At 47.2% G+C, this 12,267-nt stretch overlaps 1 protein-coding gene across 7 annotated transcripts in view; it reads left to right on the forward strand.

Moving 5' to 3' along the window:
* Positions 1-12,267, forward strand: part of LOC119172009 (uncharacterized) — a 247,083-nt gene that overhangs the window by 64,076 nt on the left and 170,740 nt on the right. For 6 of the 7 annotated variants that reach the window (XM_037422970.2, XM_075892814.1, XM_037422967.2 and 3 more), the window contains exon 3: positions 6,591-8,059. The exons of the other annotated variant lie outside the window; for it this stretch is intronic. In XM_037422970.2, coding sequence (XP_037278867.2) covers positions 6,591-7,022 — 432 coding nt within the window. In that variant the 3' untranslated portion in view covers positions 7,023-8,059. Of the gene's footprint in view, positions 1-6,590; positions 8,060-12,267 lie in introns of those variants that run through there. 7 annotated transcript variants of the gene reach the window in all.

A 12,267-nucleotide genomic window follows, 5' to 3' on the forward strand; every position in this document is an offset into this window, starting at 1 on the left:
AACGGGTCTCATTATTAAGGAGCATGGACAGCGTCTTCTTTCAAAGTGTCAGTTCCGTACGTATAGCGTTCACTTTCGCCTTACGTCCTCGTTTCTGGTTGCGCAATTTTCTCACAAATCAGAGAAAGGTCCTTGACATTCCCGGTCGCTGCAAAAAGGAAGGGGGCGGTAGTAGTCAAGATTATCACTACTTCCTCCCACAACCTCGGCATGCAGTGAGGGTTGGCCTCATTATGCCATGAATGCTAAACTGAATTTACCCGTGAACGCTCCATAAGACATCTTTATCATAACACGTTCCTGCAAACACACTTGTTGCAGTAGACACGGACATTGCTTCCACCTTTCTCTTGGTGAACAACCCAAGTACGGGGCTCATTTGCCAACGGTAAGATATATGGTAATCTAAGAGCTGGCCAGTAAACCCGATGTCTTCCTTAATTTAAGCATGCGTGTTGCCAAAACAGGTATTATGTTTTTACCTCGCCTACGTGACTCGCTTGACATGCGAGAGTCGGCTGTGTTCAACGAGGAAATGAAATTTTCCTTGTTTGCTGCGACCTCCACCGCGAGTCCATGAAGGTAGGAAGGCGAGTAACGTCGACGCAGCTTTCGGACCTGGCGGCTCATTACTCATTATGAAACCATGCGAAGTGATGTAGCCACATCACGCAGTTCTTTTCGTACTTGGCGAGGAAGTACGTTTGTACAGCGCATCCTCAGTGTATACTTCGGCCATGGTTCACATTCCCTCAATTCTAATGTTTCCGACTTCCTGTCAGTCACATATAGCAAGCGAAGAATCCTCATAATACTGGGCCTTATAATACTAGGCGGATCTTTAATGATCCTGGCCTCGAATAAATATTGAACAGAATTCAATGCTATGAGTTGCATTTAAAATTGACAGGGCAATTAAAGCATAAACTTTCATTCACGTTTTGTACTTCTACGCGGGCATGTCACAGTTTAATTGCAGAAGCATGCCACAATGTACTTGCACTGAACATACGCAGACGTAAATCAAGCCTGACGGGCCTGACAAAGCGATAAAGCTGAGCGTTCACCTATATCACTTGGGACTTTGACTAAATACTTAGTGCAGTAAGGTACGTATAGGTATGCATGCGTTTTAACCCCCCCCCCCTTAAAATTTACAGGTCTATACATTCGCCCACACATGCACAAACGCACGCACGAACAAACACAGAGAGTGATTGGTCCCCCTCCTGCCCCCAGACGTAGCCGACAGCTGCGCCATATTTTGTATACAAAGCAATACAAATGATTATTCAGTTTCCACTAACCTTACATTGCGACAGTCAGTACATCCATCCCTAGCACATTTCGGGTTCTCACTCCTGCGCTTAATCACAGCCTTCGACTCTACGCACATCTATTTGCTAAACCTAAGAAAATAAATATAACTGGTCAAACTGACCTGTACAGCCTTTGTCTAATGCTTCGAAACCAGCGCTCTGCGAGTGACTAGACGCGTCGCAGTATTAGTTATTTGATATAATGGTAATTTACTGGCATGGTACAAAAGCCGTTGTAAACGCCATACACCTCGTGGTAGTATTTGTCTGGTAGCACTGACATTCTGTATAACTTTCGTTGCGCTGATGACCATAGTTCGAACGGCCCGATACCATGTCGTTAGAGCGCATTTCATGGAACGCCAGTTGTGCGTCTAAATAGAGTTACTGTATATGCTACCTTTAGGTAGGGAGCATATACAATAAATCTATGTCTAGATTCCCTGAAGCGACGCCTAGAGGCAGGTCTTGTCATTATAAAGTAACTCTATAGTTTAGCTTATTTAGCGGTAATAGGTGGAGCGTGGGTTGAATTTTTTCGAATTTCGCGCCGATACTCCAGTGCCCATATGTCAGTGTGACGACACATGGTTCGTGTGCCCCTTTATTTTTAGGTTAGATTTATTGCGACCAGTGTTGCGGAGTGGCTACTCCGGAATTGGAATGATGCCGGAATTATTTCACATTTTTTGCGACCCCGGAATGGAATGCGGACAACGCTTGGAGGAACGGAATGGGAATAAAATTACGTCTTTTTTTTTTCGAAAATAGAACACGTTTTTGTCTATGCACTGTTTTTTTAAAAGTTCTAACATTAGTAAATCAGAGCCAAAACTAAAGCAACATTATTAAAATGGCTTGGCTGATTAGAAGCACGGTACATTTATAAGCAACGCGCCTACTACAACTTTGTTCTTACATCAACTGTGCTCCTCGAGATGTTTGTCGCTGTTCTTCACGTAACCGTGGTCGAGCGAAACCACGGCGGCAGCATCACCCCCTTTTACACATTGCAATTTTTTCCCCCTCGGCGGCACCCCAGCCACAGTCCCTATACCTGCCTCCAGTCTCCCCAACCTTCACTTCTTTGTGCTAGCTTCTGTCGCCGTCAGCGACTCGGACGCATATTCGCAAAACATGCCCCTCTAAGTTGTGATGTTTATTAATGCTGGCGCGATGCTTTTATTTACTGCAAGCTTCCGTATATCAGCTTGACGCCGTCTCACCTCCTACTCCCCCGCTCCTTTTGAAATACTCTCCCCCCACATGGGTGCCTTCACCCGAAACCCTGTCAGCGAAGGTCTGTAGGGCAGCGCAGCACACAATCAGAATAACTAGTTCCGGAACCCACCTGAAGCGGGAAAGCCTACGGCCACTGCGGTGTATACCCAAGACCCGACGCGACGATTCGCGCCGAGGCATAGCCTCCTTTATTTAAATAAAGGAGGCTATGGCCGAGGAAAACCCGCGTTCTCTCTGTTCTATGATGGAGGGAGGCCCGGGTGGCGCCACTGCCGCGCCTGTTGGTGGCCAGAGAAGCACTACCATAATGCACTATACACAGGTTCCTGCGTCCAGCGGCTCAAGCTTAAGCAGCTCATATTTTTGAAGCGCAACGCATATGTAGACGACAATTGTCTTCTCTCAATTTTTTTTTGTTTAACCAAGCGTTCAAAGAGCTGTCCAGGCCCCATTCAGGTTTTAGTGCCGCCATTTAGCTCCTAAGATTTCGTTGCAACATTTCAAATATTAGAATAACAAAGCTTCTTTTTGCACCTTGTACTGCTTGCGATCTTTACTGCAGCATTTAAAAATGACGAGGACGCTCAAGCACTTTTTATGACGTCGACCTAGTGACCAAAGAGCTAGTGACAAAATGCCGAACGTGTTGGGATGTTCAGGCGTTCGGAAGATGAAGCTCATACCAGGCGCTCCTGAATCTCCAGCAGAGAGCTGGTCATCCCGCACACCCAGTGCTCCGGGGTGGGGTCATTTAATTATTATTGTTATCTTTTTTTCGTAGCTTCGTTCGGTTCCTACGACTCGGCAGATATCCGTGCTCGCATTGCCAAGAAAAGGGCACATTGGGGAGGAACGTATTTTGCACCACCCTTATTGGCTACTACTGTAACATCATGCTCAAATTAGTTATGTAAGCCTGAGTATACGCTCTATCGTAGTAGAAAGCCACAACGCATTCTCTAGATCCACCTTTAGTCAGCCAAACCGAAGGGTAGGCGTGATGCAAAAGTGAACAATCTGTCAGTCAATTTTAGAAGAGAAACCTCGGCATTAGTTAGCGTACAAACACATGCATTAGCCCAATGGATACTAAAGGGCAAAACAAATTATTACTGCAAGTTGGTTCTCATTGACACCCCCACACAGGAGTGAATACTGTATTCACGGCCTGATCTATAACTCACGAGCAGTCTAGTACGTGCCACACGTAACCTTTGCGACAAGGATGACATTGCATACCTGCCAACGTTTTTAGATACTGTATCTAAAAACGTTGATACCTGCGCACAGGCAAACACAGAAAGTTTTCATCACCCAATCCATGCTTGCGAGGCGAGTTTGAAAAGCATGAGTGCTGATGAGCAGTGCAAAGGCACTGCTCATCAAAGGTACAAGGTGCCCGAGCGGAGGTGCACTGTTCCGTCTAATAGCAGCAGATCTAGAGTATTTTGTCCCCCCTTAACTAAACGTCAGTTTTCTTCATAATCCTGACAACTCCAGGTGCGTGGCAAAAGTGCTTTTTCTTATTGAACACTGTTTTTGTCAGCATAAAAATACGCTCTTTCAGCAGTTTACCAATAAAGATTAAGCCTTAAAACATCACAATTCGTTCTACCATGCTGACCATGCCACTATGTAGCGGGAGAATTAGTAGGGTGGTTTTACTGCGTGAGATATGTCATTAAGCTACTAACCCTCGAGATTGGTAACGTGTTTTACGTACTTTGCAGTTTTAGTGCCTCTCATCACACCATATTTATGGGGGCGTTCATTCTGAACTAAAGAAAACTATCAACACGCATTTCCTACATTGAGGAATTGCAGGAATGGAATTTTCCGCTCCCGGAGATAAAATTTCCGGAGATAGAATGGGCCATTTTTTTTATTCCGAGGAATTGAAAGGAATGGAATTGCGGCAAATCTCGATTCCTCGGAATGGAATTCGAATGAAATCGAGGCGCCTATTCCGCAACACTGATTGCAACTAAGCCATCGAAATTCCCCAACTCTGGGCCACTGTTACAGAGAAATTGCGCTTGGAGAGTCCCAAAAGACGCAATAACGAAAGGGTGGATCCACCCCTGCGGATTTAGCAGACACTGCTAAAAACATATCAACTAAATCTTGCGGTCGTGCAAGGAGAGTTTACAAGCGGAGCGCAAAGTCCTCATTTTCCCAAGCGCCATCACTGCTGACTCTTCGGAGCTGCCGGCACCTGCTGTTTGACATCGAACAGCATATAACATACGCTGTTGTCTTCGGTATATGCTGGCACAGAGAAAAATGTGGACTTGAAGTTGTTTATACTGAGCTTTGTTTTCACAAAACCACAATTTTAGTCATGATAGCGTGATGTTTTTTCCTGCGCATACTAAATAGTCATGTGGCAGTATACTGAATTAAAATTAAAGTTTCAAAACGAATTATATTTGTTAGGCAGAAAAGTATACAAAAATTTGTTTAAAATCATGTACTAAAAGAAAAATGAAAACTTCATGGTTTTCCTTTTCCTTTTCCAAAATAAATTTCATTCCGTGGATAGAACACAAGGCACTCAACAAAATGATGTACAAATATGGCCGACATCTTCATTAGTGTTAATTAGCTTCGTAAATTATGCTACAAGCTTTGGACAGAGTGATGGCACGCTTGCGCGCCGACTTTCACTTTCCGAAGCTCCACGGACGCGTGCTTCCGCTCATTCGCGCACGTCAATGGCAATTCGGCCGACTGGTTCAAGGACGCCGATTTGGCAGCGAGCGCGGACGGCTCGTTTCGGAGCGGCTTTCACCGCCAGGACGCGCGTGCCAGCGGCACGCGACCGGGCGCAACGTGTACGAGCTCGGCGCCCGAGGCGCCACAGGAGGCGCTTGCCGGCAGCGCAGAATGAAAATATTGCTTTCGAGGGCGCCACCGTACACTCACCTGGAGTACGAGAGAGGGTACTACGAAAGCAAGAGGAATGAGGACAGAGAGGCGTGCGCAACAAGGGCGGCGTAGCGGGACAAGGGGTGCACGAGTCGAAGGCGCACGGTCTCGATCGGAGCAGTTTATTACGGTTGGTTGGCATGAGGTCTCGTTGGCGGAATGGAAGCGGGACATAGCTCTCAAATGGCGAAGTTCCGCAATAGATTGTACGTCACACAACAGAAAGGGTTACTATACTAGCAATTAATAATAATAATAATAATAATAATAATAGGAACAATCGACACGCATTAGATCAGTCAAGTCAATTCATGCATTTACAGTCCTAACATCAATGGACAAGAAATGCATACGACAGACAGTAAACTACCATGGAATTCGTTACCGGCAATTGCAGTTCACTTCACTGCAAGTAATTTCCATTTGGCGTTAGCAACCATAGCCATAGGAATTGCCGCAATGGATTGCCGGAGAATGTAATAGAGATGATTCATTTGCCACATAGTGTTACAAAAAAGAAAAAAAAAGCATAGTCATTCAGTTCGTCGCATGGTTCATCCACGATGGCATCTTTTGCTTGAAGTCATTTTGGCAGTAGCTGTTTCATGCACACAGCTGCTTCTTGCATAGGCAGGCACAGGCCCATGGAAGAAAGGGTGGAATGGGGGGGTAATCAAACTTGCATCTAACACAGTTATAATTATTGCAGATTAATCAGACAAAATGCTTTTCCATGACATTGGCGGGCGAAACGTACACTTATCATAAATATCGTATATAAGAAAATTTCTTTGTAGGCTGCGACTATGTTAGGAAAAGGTTTCCTTGTACAGGCAGAGAAAACTGTACGTCAATACTACCTTCGAAAACAATTACACAGTTGGCTACGCAAACGTAGCTGATGTCGGCATGCTGCATATAAATGACTAATTAATGAGCAGACTCGATGACAAGACGAGGAATGAGATTGGTCTTATGTACATATGTTGGAATGGTACAAAAGAATGTGCATGCAACTAAGGCGTTCTGCAACCCACCAGAGCAGGCGTTCTGCAACCCACCAAGCGTCAGCGATGGTATTTTTTTTCTTTCTTGGTGCAGTGCGAAGGAACAGGTGTTCTTCCTGGTTCAGCATCTCGAGATGGCCGCGAGCGGCCGTTTGTGTTGGCGACACCTCGCAATGAGCTGCCTCCGCCCTATGATGAGGCAATCAAGTATCCATCCCTAGACTGGACGAACTCCGGCTGCGAGCTACCAACCCTGCACACAAATGTGCCAGGCAGCGGAGGAGGCGGAACGGGACCAGCGCGACTCGCACCCCAGCGGCAACACTCTCCTGATCCCAGCAGACCCCCTGTTCCACCAAGACCCAGCCGACTGCCATCTGCAAGGCCTCTGGCCCAAGCGAACTCATCAGCCATGACCGAGGCGGCCACCTTGCCTACCTACGAAGAATTACAGAGACGGGGCACTGTGCCTAACCCAGAAATAGTGCTCACTGTTTCAAGCCACGTTCGCAACCAGAGTGCTTGAATGCGGCGCTACAATGATTATTGCAGCCTACGACGACTGTACGTTTCGCTCAGGAAAGCAGAGTGCACGGTGCGCGATGTTGTCCTGGAGGCGTCCTGCTGATCTCAAGTGTTTAGGGTTCTCTCGTTCAGTACATATTATTGTTCACTTAGAGCTTACCACAGGTTGGCTTCGATAAACGGAGTACCAGGCTGGGAGCATGTTGAGAACATGTGTTCCAGTTGCCAGGCGTGGTTCTAGTCAGAAATTCAGTTGGCAAAGCCACGTTTGCACTCTGAACAAATGCACCTATCCCATGCTGCTAAATGCGGTGGCTGCTTTTTGAATGTCAACAAAAAAGCAACAATGTTGCATAACATGAGGAGGGACATCCCCCGGGTACGCGCAGCTCGATCAGACGCTACATGTGCATTAAACGTGTAATTCAAATACCAAGCTCTAAATGCCACCAGCAAACTGAATATGCTGCTGCGGTGAATTTCTCATACTAGCATTTCATGGTGCAGGTCGCTACAGAAAGAAAGGCTGGTCTGTGAGATGAAGTGAAGAAGCACTGACTATTGACCGTATCAAAACAATAGGGTGTCTTCTCAATAGGTGCAAAATATAACGCACTGCAAGTGTGCAGTAAATGCCAGTGATAGGGCAAAGTGCCTTAATACCAACTTACACAACGGTTACATGTCCTTTATAAGCAAATTTAAACAAAGCTTGAAACTATAGAAGAGCATGGTTGTGATTGCATGTTCAGTGAAGACCTTCCAAGTGCCCTGTGCTGAATGGCTGGTGACCAAAGCGAGTCTTCCCTGCTCCAGTGAACTGTAGCGTGGCACAAATGGAGCACCGAGTAAACATTAAGTTTCGTGTGCTCTTTGTAGTGTCATGACTCAACTGTGTGTGATGAAGACCAACGTGCCTTTTGTTACTTCAGTGAAGAATAGAAGCACATGAAGAATAAATCAGCATGAACATGGTTCCTGTTATCCTTGTTATCTTTGCACTCCCAAAATTGCCAAAGAGGTACTTGTTTGTCTCAATCTGGTCTGTCTCAATCGGTGCTGTCAATTTTATGCAACTGCCTCTTCTGGGATGCACAGTTACAAATGGATTTTCTACATTTCCTTTACTAAATTTCATTACCCCCAAGAACAGTGGTGACAAACTGACTCAAGAAATTTAATACCGAGAGCCCTACGCCTTGTTGTTCTTTGTTGTTCTAGGTACAATAATCTAATTGAGTAATAATGTGCACATTAGGAGGCAAAATACAAAAGATTTCAGGACACGCTAAACTCATGCAAAAGTCACTTATGCAATTTGTAATATTGTAACAGCGAGCTGTGATAAGATGGTTTTATTTACAGGAGGTGAACGATGGTCGTTTGCGGCAGCACAATGCGATCGTGCCAAGACTCTTCGTCTTCCTCTGCTTCTCTTCTCTACCCTTTTCTAGTCTGTTACATTCCTCCGCAAGCAGACGAAGCCCGTAGGGCGAGATATAATGCACAAGGAGGGTGGAAAGGTTTCAGGCGAGCCACGTGAGTGAGCTGCGTTCTGCTCGATCGTCGACCATTGGACAAAAGACGAGCTATTACGTAAGTGAGCTGGCTTAGACGCTCCAAAACTACAAATGGGCCTGAATATCGTGACAGAAGCTTTTGACACAATCCACGCTTGCGTTGCGGTGTCCAAAGTAACACCAAGTCACCTTTTTTCGAATAAAACTGGTTCGTGACGGTCGTCGTATCGTTCCTTCGAACGACGTTGAGAGGCCAGAGTACGAAGACGAGCGATTCGACGGGCTTCTTCCGCGAGGCACAGGGTGTTCGATACAGAGTCGTCATTGTGTAGAATGAAGGGTAAGAAAGTGTCTAGAGGGCTTAGTGGCAACCTTGCGTACAACTAATAAAATGGGCTGAAGTTCGTTGTTTCATGTTTTGCCGTGTTGTACGCGTACGTGATAAAAGGCAGCACTTCATCCCAGTTCTTATGATTGGAAGAAACGTACATGGCAAGCATGTTGGTCAGCGTTCTGTTTGTCCATTCAACGAGGCCATTCGTCTGTGGGTGATATGGTGTGGAATGACGGAACTGTGTCGTGCACATGCGTAGTAATTCTTCAACGACATCGGCAGTGAACTGGCGGCCACGGTCGCTGATAATAACACGCGGTGGGACATGGCGAAGGACCACGGAGTGAAGCAAGAAGTCCGCCACGGATGCAGCGGTAGAAGAGGGAATAGCTGCGGTTTCGGCATACCGCGTAAGATGATCTACGCAGACGATTATCCAGCGCTTCTTATTGTTAGATAACGGAAATGGACCCATAATGTCAATTCCTACTTGTTCAAAAGGTGTGCTGGGTGGTGTTAACGGCTGAAGGGGACCTGGTGTAGCGGTGGCCGGGCGCTCGTGACGTTGGCACGTCTCGCAGCTAGCGACGTAACGCTTCGTCGTTTCGTACATCTTGGGCCAGTAAAAGCGTTCCTGCGTGCGGTTCAGCGTTCTAATGAAGCCGAAGTGACCGGACGTCGCATCGTCATGCATGGCACGTAGAACTTCGGAGCGAAGGCTCGCGGGGACAACTAGAAGAAAACGTGCTCCAGGTCTGGAGTAGTTAGTTTTATAGAGCAACCTGTCTCGGACCGTAAAGCGACCGCTGTGTTGGGAGGCACGTGCGGCGGCAAAAAGAGGATCCAAGTTGAGATCGTTGCGTTGTTCTCTCTGGAAATCAGCCGCGTTGGGGAACATGCTTGTAACAGCAGCAAGGCAGTCGTCAAAATTCTCAGCATCGCAGTCAGTAGTCGCAAGAGGAATCCGGGAGAGGCAGTCTGCATCAGCGTGACGACGGCCGCTCTTGTACGACACCGTAAAGTCGTATTCCTGAAGTCGCAGCACCCAACGTGCGAGGCGGCCAGAGGGGTCACGCAAACCGACCAGCCAGCATAACGAATGGTGATCGGTAATTATCTTAAATGGCCTCCCGTAAAGATAACAACGAAACTTCTGTACAGCGAAAACAGCTGTGAGACATTCCTGTTCCGTAACTGTGTAATTGCGTTCTGATTTGCTCAGGCAACGGCTGGCATATGCCACGACATGCTCTGCGCCATTGTGACGTTGTACAAGCACCGCGCCTACACCGATACCACTAGCGTTCGTGTGGACCTCAGTCGGGCAAGATGGATCGAAGTGACGCAACAGTGGTGCTTGACGTTAGTACAAACTTAAGTTGTGAGAATGCGGCGTCACACTCTGGTGTCCAGTTGAAGGTTGCATCCTGTCGCAAGACGTTTGTCAGCGGATACACGATCTCCGCAAATCGTGGAACAAAACGACGAAAATATGAGCATAGGCCGACAAATGAGCGAAGTTCTCGTGCGGACTGCGGTGATTTAAAAGAGCTCACTGCTTCTATCTTGCGAGGATCGGGTCTGACGCCATCCTTGTCGACCAAGTGCCCCAGCACGAGAGTTTGTCGTTCGCCAAAGCGGCATTTTTTTGAATTCAGAACCAGCCCGGCTTTTTCGATGCAGTCGAGAACAAGACTGAGACGGTTGTTATGTTCCTCAAACGTACGGCCAAAGATCACAACATCGTCAAGGTAGTACATGCATATCTCCCATTTTAGACCACGTAATACTGTGTCCATAAATCTTTCAAAGGTGGCTGGAGCATTACAAAGGCCAAAAGGCATGACATTAAATTCAAATAAGCCATCCGGAGTTATGAAAGCAGTCTTTTCTTTGTCGCCGGGTTCCATAGGTATTTGCCAATAACCTGACCGCAAATCAAGCGTTGAAAAATAGGAAGCGGCATGCAAGCAATCTATGACGTCATCAATCCGTGGTAAGGGATATACATCTTTCTTCGTCACAGTGTTTAGACGCCTGTAATCTACGCAGAATCTCCAGGAACCATCCTTTTTCCTGACAAGAATTACCGGGGCTGCCCACGGGCTGGACGACTCTTGCACGACCCCTTTGTTCAGCATGTCGTTTACTTGTTCGGCGATAACTTTGCGCTCAGAGGATGACACTCGGTAGGGCTTTTGGCGGATGGGGTGTGCAGAGCCAGCGTCTATTCTGTGACGAGCGCGGGACGAGGGTAACTGAAGGGGTGCATCTCTATGTTTGAAGTCGAAAGCAGCAACATGCCGGGAAAGGACCTGCACCAGCGCTTGCCGTTCCGTCGTACTGAGAGTCTTGCTGATCATAGCGAGCATTAGATCTTCATTATGGCGAATATCACAAGCAGAGGAAGAGGGGGGGAGGTCCGTAGCTATTGCTGCTATCGAGTTGCATGAGGCTTCATCAAAGAGAGCTATCTTCATCCCGCGAGGAAGCACAACCGGCGTGGCAGAACAGTTCAGCGCCCACAATGTTGCTACTCCTTTCGTCATGCACACAACAGAACAAGGCACAAGTATGTCCTTCTTAAAACAGTTCTTGTGTAGAGGCCCCACTACGAGGTCAACACAAGCATCATCAACCGCTGTGGAAGAGACTCGAACAGGTGTCAGGCACCAAGATGGTGCTATCGCTTCATCAATCACACTAAGTGTGTTCCTGTCTTCACCACGGTAGTCTTCTTCGGAAAGCGACGGTAGAAACAAATTGTTTAGTGATATTTCCCCACTACCACAGTCAACGGAAGCACCGCATTGCTCCAGGAAATCGATACGAAGAATGACATCGTGCGAACAACGAGATAGAACCAGAAATTCCGATACAAATACTTTTCCAGCCAATGAAACACTGACAGCACATACACCAAGAGGATTAAGCCACTCGCTGCCTACACCACGAAAGGTGATTGTATCGTCCCATGAAAACATAACTTTGCGACCTAAGCGGTTTCTGAAGGCGAGGCTCATCACAGACACAGTCGCCCCAGTGTCAACTAACGCCATCGTCGGTATTCCATCAATCAACACATTCACTTTGTTTTTGATCATAACAATAGGCAGAGGTATATCTTGAAAAGACCGTCCGGCGAGCTCACCTCCATTGGCCGCGGATGCTACTTTCCCGGCGGCGGAGAAGAACGACGCAGAGGAGACGGCGAGCGACGAGAACGGTTGGATGGTGGTGTCAAACTCCGCTCGGATGCTGGCGAATCACTGCGTCTGGTCTCGTGCAAAAAACGGTCCCTTGGAAACAAGTCGGTTGTCCGCAGGTCATATGAAGCACCGGGTCTTAGCGGCGAAGACATAGCTGGTGTCCTTCGTGATTGGCGGCGTTGT

The sequence above is a fragment of the Rhipicephalus microplus genome, chromosome 4, assembly GCF_043290135.1.
Source record: "Rhipicephalus microplus isolate Deutch F79 chromosome 4, USDA_Rmic, whole genome shotgun sequence".
NCBI lineage: Eukaryota > Metazoa > Arthropoda > Arachnida > Ixodida > Ixodidae > Rhipicephalus > Rhipicephalus microplus.